The sequence below is a fragment of the Salvia miltiorrhiza genome, chromosome 2, assembly GCF_028751815.1.
Source record: "Salvia miltiorrhiza cultivar Shanhuang (shh) chromosome 2, IMPLAD_Smil_shh, whole genome shotgun sequence".
Taxonomy (NCBI): domain Eukaryota; kingdom Viridiplantae; phylum Streptophyta; class Magnoliopsida; order Lamiales; family Lamiaceae; genus Salvia; species Salvia miltiorrhiza.
In genome coordinates this window covers 7,938,360-7,950,840 of record NC_080388.1, presented here as the reverse complement: position 1 = coordinate 7,950,840, position 12,481 = coordinate 7,938,360, and the positions used below count along the sequence as shown (strand labels likewise).

At 47.0% G+C, this 12,481-nt stretch overlaps 1 protein-coding gene across 1 annotated transcript; it reads left to right on the top strand.

The window, feature by feature from the left end:
• Positions 1-10,319: 10,319 nt before the first annotated feature.
• LOC131007939 (uncharacterized) lies at positions 10,320-10,961 on the top strand. The gene has a single exon (XM_057934851.1). It carries the CDS (start codon positions 10,320-10,322, stop codon positions 10,959-10,961), a length of 642 nt encoding a protein of 213 aa, XP_057790834.1.
• Positions 10,962-12,481: the final 1,520 nt, after the last annotated feature.

Sequence of the window (12,481 nt, the reverse complement as noted above, 5' to 3'; positions counted from 1 at the left end):
ACGCTGTGCCCAGTACGCCCGCGGCTCCGCCCGCAGCCGCGGGGTCCGACCGCGGCTCATGTCGAGCGGAGTCCAGAACATTTTGGGCGAGGGACCGCGGTCCCGATCGCGGCCGCGGGTTCGACCGCGGGTCCCCTGCCCATCCGTTGACCACGTTGACCGGCTGTTTCACCCCTAAAATTCAAATTTTTCACCCTTTCACTTCACTTTTCACCCATTTTACACACACCCACGAAATTACACTTTTTTCTTCTCCACTTACACTTCCAAATCCAACTTCAAGGTATGTTTTACTTGCTCTCATTCCTTCATTTATACATTCTAAGCATGATTTAGATGATTTTTACCGATTATTTTGTGATATTTTGCCTTCTACATGTTTGTATGCAATTATAGCTCAAAATTAGGATTTTTCCTACATTGTGCTACATTGTTGAATTGATGCTTTTAATTGCTTCTATACATGTTTAGGATGATGGGTCGTTCATTTATTTGCAATTTAATTGGTGAATTTATGCTTAATTGACGTTTTTGCTTGAGAATTTGCTTGTGTTGGGTGTGGATAAATGCCTAAGTTTGGGGGGATATTTTTGATGATTGTGGGCTTGATATTGATGATATGTGTGTTTTGAGATGCATTGTGATAAGGTGATGAAATTATGATGCTTTTAGAATAAGAATTCACCCTTTTTCCGGGATATTTTGCTTAGTTCAATATGTTAGTTGTTTGTTGTGTTTTTGTTGAAGCGTCTTTATCTTTGTTTTTGTCTTTGTAAAATAAAAACTCACTTTTGATTTTGTAGGCACCTTTTGCTATGGCCCCACGATTGACTAGAGGGAAGGGCAAAGAAAAAGCCTCTAGCTCACGCGCCGCGGCACAAGAGGACATCATTACGACGCGCCAACCTCAGTTTTATGGCATTGATCTTCCAAACCGAGCCGCTCGTGAAAAGTGGGAGCAACTAAGCGCCCTCCCTCAACGGCAATGTCGCTACATTTGCTCGGATACCATTGAAGCAATGGGCATAGCCAATGATGTGTGGACCTTGGCGGACCAAGGCGGATGGCGGAGGGCCATCACCGGCGGGTGGTTAAGCTATCGAGGCTCACCTTGGAGTTTCTCTCCACGTTTACTCTCCAAAAGGAAAATGGAGCTCCATCTCGAATTACTTTTCAACTTGGGGGTGAGCCCCGGGAGCTAACAATCGATGAACTGGACGACTTGATGGGTTGCCCGCGCGGCGGGCCTTATGTGGGAGAACTCGAATTCAATGCCCAAACCAATTGGTCTTTGATGACCCGGGGCGAAGTGGACGAGGTCCCCTACTACGACTCCAAGAAGGCAAAAGCAAGCTCGCTCCGTAACCCGGTGATCCGCCTACTCCAACGAGCATTTGGATTCACATTCCTCGCTCGAGAGAACGTAGGTTTTTGCCGTGCAAATGAGCTTTTGCTCATTCGGCGAGCTCTCGCCCGTCGCTCGTTGTCCATTGGTTGCCTCCTTGCGGACCAATTTGCTTCTCAAGCCCGCATCACAAGCGGGAAGATTTGTATTGGGGGGATGATCACCCCCATAGCGGGGCGTTTTAATATTGACATCACCGAGGAGCCAATCTCCCAAGACATCCTCCTGGACCGGCGTTGCCTCGTGCAAAATCATTTCCTCGCCGCCGGTCCCTGCTTGCTTTGGGTTCTTAAGGAGTAAAACCATTTGGTGTACTTCCCTTTGCCCAATCCGGCTCTCACCACCATCTTGGGCCCCGGCGAAGCCACCAACCTTGGCTTGAAAGAAGCCGCCCACCTCGCCTCCATCATTCCAAATCTCCATGCCGCACAACACGCCCCCGAGGGCGAGGAGGAAGAGCAAGCATATGAACAAGGTGGTGCGATACCTCAACCACCCCCGGCGTATCCAGGATGGGGTGCCGGATTTGAGGATAGGATGATGGGCCGCTTCGACACCTTCCAAGCTGCCAATATGGCCCGTTTTGATGCAATTCAAGAAGAGCAAAGAAGGCAATACGAAGCCTTCTTGCAATACCAAGAGGAGGAGCGGCGCCGCTATGAGGAGCACATGCGCCACTTTCACACCTTCCATGGCCCCTTTCCGCCGCCGTAGCCGTGCCCGTCCCCGTTGTGAGTTCGAGACAACTTTTCCTTCTCTTTTCCTCCAACCTCATTTCCACTTTGTGTGAAATAAGTTTGGGGGGAGGGGGAAGATGGATTAGTTATCTCGTTTATCTTGTGTTTCTTGCATGTTTTGGTTTTATCTTGTTTTTGTTGTTGTTTTGAATAATTGGAAGATTGAGACTTTTTTATGTTTTGGTTTGTGTTGGGATAATTGTAGCAAAATTTTGTGAGGATGACTTGTTTGTTATTGGGCTTATGATATGATTGTGTTTTTGAAAAGAAATTGTTATGTGTCACTTGTTGATTTTGCATGTCGAGTTTGAACTCGTGACGATGAGCTAAATGTTATACCTCCAAGAACTTGAAAATGAAAATGAGCTTGTGAGAATTGAGCCTTTGATTGTCATACAATTACAATCTCATTTTGTTCTTGAGTGTAAATCATTTGAGCATGTGTGTTGATCTCTAGAACTTTACATGAGTCCTCTCTTGAAAATAAAAGTAGATGTGTTGTTAATATTGAAGTGATTTAAGGCCATCTTTGTTAGCCACTTAACTCAAATTGTGTCCAAACTCTCATATGATCCTAGTTTACCCCTTTTGTGCCTTGTAGCCGTTCTTTGAATGAACCAATGATAAAGGGGTAGAACCAATTTTTCCCTTTATTTTTCCCTTTATTTGTGTCGGGCCAATCAGGATCAATCAAAGATCGAGCTAATTAAGGAAAGAAGATCCCGGCGAAGATTTGGAACCGGCGCAGCTAGGGTTAGGCCTCTACCATCCGGCAGTATAAAAGACTAATGGTGTGCAGCGTGAAGAAGCTCTTGGCACCTTGAAACTCTTGTTTTTACTTTAGTGTTCAATTAAGTTCGCCGTGTGTGGCATCCGAAACAATTTACATTTTCTTGCTTTTCCCTTTTCCGTTGTGTTTCTACTTTTGAACAAGTTCAAAGGCTTGAAGCCTAGGTACTATTTATCTATTCAGTATTTCTTTTCGTTCTATAATGTGTTTAATCCCTTTTGGATTTATGAATTGCGTTATGTGTGAGTAATTCACTTGGTGAGGTTTTGGGGGTGGAAATAATTGTTGTTAACATGTAAACATTCGTGAGGCACTTGTTCTTTCGGTTGAATCTCGTGGTTTCGGAAGGATCTGTTCGAAACCATGGGCAGTAGGGGCCTAACGGGTGATCTCCGTTCGGTAAAACGCTATCCATGTTAAGCAAAGGCCAGGGTATACCAAGGTACAACAATCAGTATGCCCAAGACCGAGTAGCTGAGCAGCGTCAACAAAAGGCGTTGTAGATCCAGAAGGTGGGGAAAGGGTTGATGGGATACACTGCCCTTCCTCAGTCTTGGGCTTCTCTAGAGACTATCCATCAACTGTGACGAGGCATGAAGCCATGGTTATCAAACGAGGAAAGCAATCTCGGCGCCGTAGCATGTCTATGACTGGTCGGCTGACAAAGCCGGAAATAGTTGAGTCCAGGAGGCATGTGTCACTAAAAGCGTGGAGTTGGGGACCTCGGGAGAGAAGGTTGTTGAGGGTCATACTTGGTGAGTAACGGGTATGACTACTATCTACGGAGAAGTGAAGCACTGCCTTGTGACCGGGGATTGTGTGACCTTCGGACCAAGTGACCACAATGAGAATCAACCATCCTATATGTGAAGTATAACCCCTTGAAACGCCCCAATGTCTTTGGGCCACGCCTTGGGCTTGTATGGATCATAGGCGGATCATCAGTGTGCCTATGACCGAAACGAATGTTAACAACAGTTATGACCTAACCGAATAACCTCACCCCTTTGTTATTATTGATCTTGTTTATTTCTTGTGCAGAGTATACAGATTGAGAATTGTGACACCTCAGTTTGTCAAAGGAGAACAAAGTGGTTCCTCACACCCTGTGGGATTCGATCCTACACTTACCGCTAAGGCTAAGTTCTTATTGTGAGAAGTAGGAGCGTGTATTGTCTGTACTGGGCATACACTGGTATTTTGTCCGCACCGCACGACGGGTGTGTGTCAAAATTGGCGCCGTTGCCGGGGAGTGACGCGCAGCAATTTTTTTCTCTCCTCATTCCATCTTCCGCTACTGGTGTATGCGTAGAACTCGTAGAGCTGTAAGAGCATTGGTATTTGACCCCGATATTGATCGTACAGAAAGACGACTGCGCGCAGAAGCACGAATAACGAGACGCGAAGCTATGGCAGAAGCCGAACAAGCAGATGCCGTACCGGAGCAGACCCTCAGACAGTTGGCATACCCAACTAACCTCAACTTGAGGCCGAACGGAATCACCTTACCCGCAAATCCGTTCGCACCTCGTCGGTATGACATGAAGCCCTCATTGCTTCAAATCTTACCGAAGTTCAATGGATATCAAGGAGATGACCCTCATACTCATCTCCAAGATTTTGAGATGACAATCATGCACCAATCAAATGATGAACAACAAGAGTATGTCAAGTTGATACTCTTCCCTTTTACCCTGGTGGACAATGCAAGAAGATGGCTGTATGACCTACCCGAGGGCAGTGTCACTACATGGGCACAACTGCAACAAGCCTTCTTGGAAGAATTCTTCCCAGCAGCATGAGTGGAGCGGATGCGATGGGATATCCGCAGCATAAGGCAAGATGGGCTAGAATCCTTCTACGAATACTGGACGAGATTCAAGAGAATGTTAAGCAATTGCCCCCATCACCAAATCTCTCCGAAAGATCAGGTGGAGAGCTTTGTAAAGGGCATACGGAGGAACGATCGCAGTCTAGTCCTAGCAGCCTGTAATGGATCATTGATGAGCAAAACCCCGCTGGAAGTCTTCCAACTGTTGGGCACCATGGCAGAAGAATCACGCGATGAAGGGCATGAAAGGAATCTGGAGAAACCAAGGAAAGCTGAAGAGAATGAAGGGATGTCTAATCTGGAGAAAACTATGGAGAAGAGCATGAACGAACTCAAGGAACTTCTTTCGGGCTTGACTATACCAAAGAAGATTCGCCAGTGTGGCCTTTGCGATGCCACTGGACACCAATCTAAAAATTGTCCAAATTTTGGTGAAGATATTGTTGATGTCAATGCCATTGGAGGACATGATGGGAATCCACGGAAGTACGATCCTTATGCAAATACTTACAATCCTGGGTGGAGGAATCACCCCAACTTTCGGTGGAAGCAAGATGGTCAGCCCCAACAGCAGAACAATATGGGCGCACCAGTGCAACGTCCCCAGTATAATCAGAACCAGCATCAACAACAGTACCAGTTAGGACCACCTCAACACCACAACCAGAATCAGCAACAACCTCCTTACCAACCTCCACATCGGAGAGCACCTTGGGAAGAAGCAATTGAAAGTATGGCTAAGGAGAGCGAGAAATTTCGCAATGAAATTCGTGCCAGCATGAACCAAACTAACCAGCAAATTAGTCATTTGACTAAGGCAGTGGCCAAACTAGAGGAGAACGCTGGTAAACTCCCAGCCATGGGAATCAACCCCAGAGAGCATGCCCAAGTGGTGCTAACCGAGTTTCCTGAGGGGGAAGAAAAGGAGGAAGAATTGTTAGCAGAAGCTGAATTGCTTCGAGGAGGCTGGAATAAGAACGGGAAGGGTCCAACTGATGAACAAGCTGGAGGTAGCAACCCAACCGAAGCACCCTACCCGGGACGCTTGAAACAGAAAGCTAGAGAGAAGGAAGCAAGTGAAATGATGAAGATGTTTCAAAAGGTTGAGTTGAGCATACCTTTACTCGATGCTATCAGGCAAATCCCCAAATATGCCAAATTCTTGAAAGACCTTTGTTCAAGAAAAGTCAAAATGGAGGAAGAAGTCCGGTACGTGATGGGAGAAAGTGTTTCGGCAGTGATCCAACGGAAGCTACCCACTAAGCGAAAGGATCCATGGATGTTTACCATTCCATGCAACATAGGAGGAACCAACATGGATAAGGCAATGATGGATCTTGGAGCCTCCATTAATGTAATGCCATTGGCTGTGTACAAGAGATTGAATATTGGCGAGATGAGGGACATCTGTGTGGTCATACAGTTAGCTGACAGGTCCAACGCTTACCTTGAAGGAGTAGTGGAAGACGTGCTGATCAAGGTTAGGGATTTGATTTTCCCAGCAGACTTCTACGTTCTAGATACCGGACCTGAAACTGGAGAGAATGCCATACTATTGGGAAGGCCGTTCATGATGACCGCCAGAACCAAGATCGATATGAAAACCAGAATCTTGACATGTGAGTTCGACGGAGTTCAAGTGGAATTCAATATCTATGAGACCATGAAGAGGAAACAAGCAATGGAGACGGTGGACATGGTCGATGTATTTGAACCCTTGGTGCAAGAACAAGGAATTACTTTTGGTTCCAGGGATACCACGGAGAAGGTGATTCAATATGGTCTGACTGATCGGGATGCTGAACATATGGAGGACGATGAAATGAAGGAAGCTATCATGGAGCTCTACTCCCTCCGAGAAAGCACTTTAGAAGCCGAGGTGGAGGTAGACCAGAAGATCAAGGAATTAATCCAGGAAGTCTATCTAGCTGGGGGAGCAGAGGCAAGCAAACCGGAGTTATTGGCTCAGTATGGGCAGAACGAGAAGCTGTTACCTTCAATTCAGAAAGCACCCGTTTTGGAGCTCAAACAATTACCTAAGCATTTACAATATGCTTATTTGGGACCAGAAGAGACGTTACCAGTTATCATCAGTTCTGATCTAACCATCGTGCAGCAAGACCGATTGGTCAGAGTATTACGAGAGAACAGGGAAGCCATCGGTTGGACCTTAGCTGATATAAAAGGCATCAGTCCTACGGAGTGCATGCATCACATTTACCTTGAGGAGGGAGCCAAACCCGTTCGAGATTCTCAAAGGAAGATGAACCCGGTCATGAAAGAGGTAGTGCTGAAAGAAATTCTCAAGCTGTTGGAGTTGGGAATCATCTATCCCATATCCGATAGCCAATGGGTGAGTCCAGTCCATGTCGTACCGAAGAAGTCAGGGATACAGGTTGTGGAGAATGATCAAGGCGAGCTTGTGCCCACCCGATTGCAAACTGGATGGAGAGTTTGCATTGATTACAGGAAGCTGAATGATGCAACCAGGAAGGACCACTTCCCACTGCCCTTTATCGACCAGATGTTGGAGAGATTGGCCTATTACTGTTTTCTAGACGGATATTCTGGGTACATGCAAATTTTTGTGGCATATGAGGACCAGGAGAAAACCACTTTCACCTGCGTATTTGGGACATTTGCATACCGGAGAATGCCGTTCGGACTCTGCAACGCACCGGGAACTTTTTAACGGTGTATGATGAGCATCTTCTCCGACCTATTGGAGAATTGCATTGAAGTATTCATGGATGACTTCACCGTATATGGTAGCTCTTTCGACACATGTTTGAAACATCTAGAGCTTGTCCTGAAAAGTTGTGTGGAGAAAAGCCTAGTCCTTAATTATGAAAAATGCCATTTTATGGTAAGGGAAGGAATAGTGCTTGGGCACGTGATTTCAGAAAGGGGTATTGAAGTGGACAAGGCGAAAGTCGATTCCATTGCCAAATTGCCCTACCCGACGACCGTAAAGCACATACGGGCATTCCTAGGCCATGCAGGCTTCTACCAGCGATTTATCAAAGATTTTGCTAAGATTGCCCAGCCCATGACCAGACTTCTTCAACAAGATGTGCCGTTTGAGTTTGACGATGATTGTAAGGAGGCATTCACAATTTTAAGAAACAAGTTGGTGTCGGTCCCCATTATTCAACCACCGGTGTGGGACATACCGTTCGAGATCATGTGCGATGCCAGCAACCACGCCGTTGGAGCAGTACTGGGACAGAAGAAAGGCAAAGAGAGTTGCGTGATTTATTACGCATCCAAAACACTGAATCCAGCACAGTGCAGCTATACCACTACTGAAAAAGAACTACTGGCGGTGGTATTTGCCATAGAGAAGTTTCGTTCCTATCTTTTGGGAACAAAGGCGGTGGTCTACACGGATCATGCCGCGTTGAAATACTTGATGGCCAAGAAGGAATCCAAACCTCGACTCATCAGGTGGATTCTGCTACTACAAGAGTTCAATATAGAGATAAGGGACAAGAAAGGAGCTGCGAACCTCGTAGCAGATCATTTGAGCAGGTTGCAACTGGAAGAAGATGACGGTATGCCCATTACCGATACCTTTCCAGACGAGAGACTATATTCCATGAGCATCCTGGAGGAAGAAGAAGAACTGTATACTCTAACCAAGCAGGAGCCCTGGTATGCGGATATAGCTAACTATCTGATTACCAAAGAGTTACCCTCAGGATTGACAAGATTCGAACAACGGAAGTTACTCGTACAAGCACGATATTATTACTGGGAGGATCCATATATCTGGAAGACTGGAGGAGATCAAGTCATACGGAGATGCATACCTGAGGATGAGCATGCCTAAATTTTAGACATGTGTCATGGAACAGCAAATAGCGGACATTTTGGAGGAAAGCGCACGGCCCACAGAATCTTGGAGAGTGGATTCTACTGGCCCACCATATTCGCGGATGCAAGGAAATGGGTACAGAGCTGCCCGAAGTGCCAGATGACTGGAGGTATTACCGCAAAGGATGAAATGCCACAAGTTCCGATCATGCCGGTCGAAATTTTCGACGTATGGGGGATTGACTTTATGGGACCCTTCCCGAAGTCAAAGAACTACGAATACATTTTGGTGGCAGTAGATTACGTATCAAAGTGGGTTGAAGCTAAGGCAACCGCAAGCAATGATGCCCATACCGTGGCAGGATTCCTGAAGGAACAAGTGTTCGGGAGATATGGTATACCCAAAATTCTAATCAGTGACCAAGGGTCTCATTTCTGTAATGCCATTATCAGAGCACTAACCAAGAAGATGGGGGTGACACATAAGGTCACCACTGCATATCACCCCCAAGCAAATGGCCAGGCCGAGATTTCCAATAGGGAAATAAAGAGCATCCTGGAAAAGGTGGTGCACCCCAACCGTAAGGACTGGAGTGACCATTTGGGGGATGCGTTATGGGCATACAGAACTGCCTACAAGACACCCATTGGAATGTCCCCGTTCCGCCTGCTTTATGAGAAAAGATGTCACTTACCTGTGGAAGTTGAACATAAGGCATACTGGGCAATCAAGCAAATCAATCTCAGTATGACCCTAGCTGGAGAAGCAAGAAAGTTGCAGCTGAGTGAGTTGGAAGAACTTCGGTTGGAGGCTTACGATAATGCGGTGCTCTATAAAGAGCGAACCAGAAGGATCCATGATGCCAAAATCAGGAAGAAGGAATTCTTGGTGGGACAAAAAGTCCTACTTTTCAACTCACGCTTCAAGATGATGGCTGGGAAGCTTCGTTCAAAGTGGTCAGGACCATTCGTGATCAAAGGAATCTTTTCAAATGGAAGCATTGAAGTATATGATCACAACGGAGTTGATACGTTCGTGGTGAATGGGCATCGCTTAAAGCCCAATCATGAGCTTGCTGAAGTAGGAAAAGAGAAGGATGAGTGCCACCTTCTCGACCCTGAATACGAATGAAGAGTGAAGGAAGGTCGAGCTCAAGACGAGAAATAAGAGCGCTTGCTGGGAGGCAACCCAGTGTGGTTACTTCGGTATGGTCTATACCGAATTTTCTTTTTCTTTAAAGTTGTTTTGTTTTTGTTTGGATGCACTAACATGCAGGAAAGTCGGACCGAGATAATTCGGAAAGAGGCCCAGAGGTTGATCCAAGCCCACTTTGCGTTGCAAAGTGTGTAGGTGGAGAGTTAGGGATTGGAACGGTCTGGAAGAGGGCTTACGGAGGGAGATGACGCGAGCGTGTCAGAGGCAGGCGGCGATGTGACTGCAACTCTTCGGTTTCCGCAGAAATTTGAATTTCAAATTTTGGCCAAGTTTTTATTTCCTTAAAAATTATTTTTCTGCCATAACCGTCACACTTACCATATTCAAAGCCTCAACCCACGATCTTCCTCCCCACAAACCCTAACCTCCGAAAAAACTGCTACACCACGATCACCACTCGCCTCAAACCCTAAATTCCCATAATTACCGATCACCCTTCTTAAAGACCAACCTTGCCTCCAAAAACCCCACAAAATCCGAAACTTCTGCACAAATCCTAAGTATTTTGATCTCTGCAAATCGCAATGGCCAAAACCAAAGGAGGAGCAGGCTCCGGAAGCAACCAACCGCCGAAGAAGAAAGGCGCCAAAATCCCACCTCCAAAGCGTACCACAAGGCGGACCGCTTCGGAGGAGACCTCCACTAAAATCACCGAAGACCCTTTGCTGGAGATCCAGCCCGAGGACAAGGGGCGTGCCGAAGTCCTCCAACAAGAGGAACGAGAAGTAGCAAGAGCAGCCGCCGAGTCGACGCAACCGGAAGAGGGAGAGCCCGAGCTCACCCCTCCTGTGAAGAAATCAAAGAAGGCTCAGGCGAGCAGAGCAACTCCGGCGCAGTCCACTGTCGCATCACCACCTATTCAAGCTCAACCGCAACCGCAAATTCCAGAAACCTCCGTGCAAGAGGGAAGAACAGCTTCCGAAGATACGGAAGAGGAAGAACAAGAGAAAGCGGAGGAGGAGAAGAGCGAAGAAGAGAAGGTGGACGAGGAAGAGGATGATGAAGCGGAGGAAGTTGAGGCCGTTCAGGAAAAGGAAGTAGAAATCTCGACACCCCAGAGCAAGAGACCCGGAGTAAAAAGGAAGCTAGATGTTGCCAAGCCCCCACTACCAGTTAAGGCCAAACCGGCACCGGCAGGCAGTAAGACCCGAACAAAAGCTGAGTAGAGTAAGAAACCAAGGAAACCCACTGCAGCCGAAAAAGGGAAGGCCAAGGAGATGGAGGAGCCAATGGAAGTAGACCCAGAGAGAACTGAGACCGTGGATAGCTCCAAATCTGATGAGGTTTTGGCACCAAAGAAAACCACCTCCAGTACAGCCACTACTGCAAAGCCGAAACTTGCAAGGCAAAAGGGGCTGATACGCACCACTGCTTCCGGAGTGGTCATACCGAGAGAAAGTCAGAGGTATGCCGTCCTGCTAAACAGAGAAATTACCCCTTGGTATTTTCTGGTGACTGAAGCTTTGGAGGATTTGGGGATCAAGGAGAAAGTAGAGGGTTATTTTGAAGGGATTGGTTGGAAGAAGATACTGGAGTGGAACCCTAAAGCATACCAGAAGTTGACGGAGGAGTTCATGGGAACCGTCGAGTTTAAGCCCAAAGGGAACTACACAATTGAGACCCCAGGTACCTTGCGGTTCCAGATGCAAGGTAGGATATTCCCACTCTCGATCAACGAGCTGAATATCCACCTGGGGGTGATTGAAGCCACAGAAGTCTATGATGAGGAGTACAAGCAGGCAGAAACCATAGCCACACCGGAGTGGAGGAGTCGGATTGACCATTACTGGTCACTGCTGTCTACCGGAAGCAAGTATGTCAAAAACATCAGCAAATCGAACGAGATCAGGGACCCCGCCTTGCAGATCTGCCACAGGTGGCTGGCCTACAACATCTACGGCCGGCTGGAAGGTTCCAATGTGGTCACCCAACAGGAAGTCTTCCTGTTGTGGTGCATGATGGAGAGGAAAAAGGTGAACTTCGGGCTCACCGTGGCGCTTCAATTTCAGTATGGGGTAACCCATACCAACAAGTACCTCTCGCTCTGCCCACTGGTGACCATCTTGGCAGAAAAGCTCATTAAGTTCGACACCAAGAGCTCGGATGATGCAGCCCTGGCCGAAAGTCGCCTTCTGGACTTGGGCAGGTTCGTGCGTTGGAGGGTGGTCGAAGCAGACGAAGGTGGGAGATACCGTTTGGTGTATCCTGAGAGAGCAGCGGCAGCTAGACCAGAACCGAGGAGACCACTAGAGCCAGAGGGACCCCGCCTTGTCAGCAGCGAGAGCGTAATTTTGTTGGCGGAGATGAAGGAAGTGAAAGACGAGCTGCTGATGCTGAGTGCGGAGATCACAACCTTGAGGGAGGCTATGGAAGCTGGCTTCAAAGCAATCATGGACCGGCTGAATGCGGAGGCAAGGTCCTCCGACCAAAACAACTAAGTTTTTTCCCCCTAAACTCGTAGATTAGGTTTTATTTTATCTTTTGCTTTTCTTGTTTTAGTGTCTGTTTAAGCTGTTTTTGAGTCGAGTCTACTTGCATTGTTTGATGGTGAAAGATTGTGCATGCTGATTTCTGTTTTGGTATGATTGGTGGATTGAGTATGAAATGCATGATGGTGGTTGTGAGGATACTGAGAATACCCCACCGGTGAGAACAGGACCAAATTGAAAAATGCATGTTTATGGTG

Bases quoted from the DNA above. Each gene is read 5' to 3' on its own strand.
- LOC131007939 (XM_057934851.1), top strand. From the start codon at position 10,320: ATGGCCAAAACCAAAGGAGGAGCAGGCTCCGGAAGCAACCAACCGCCG.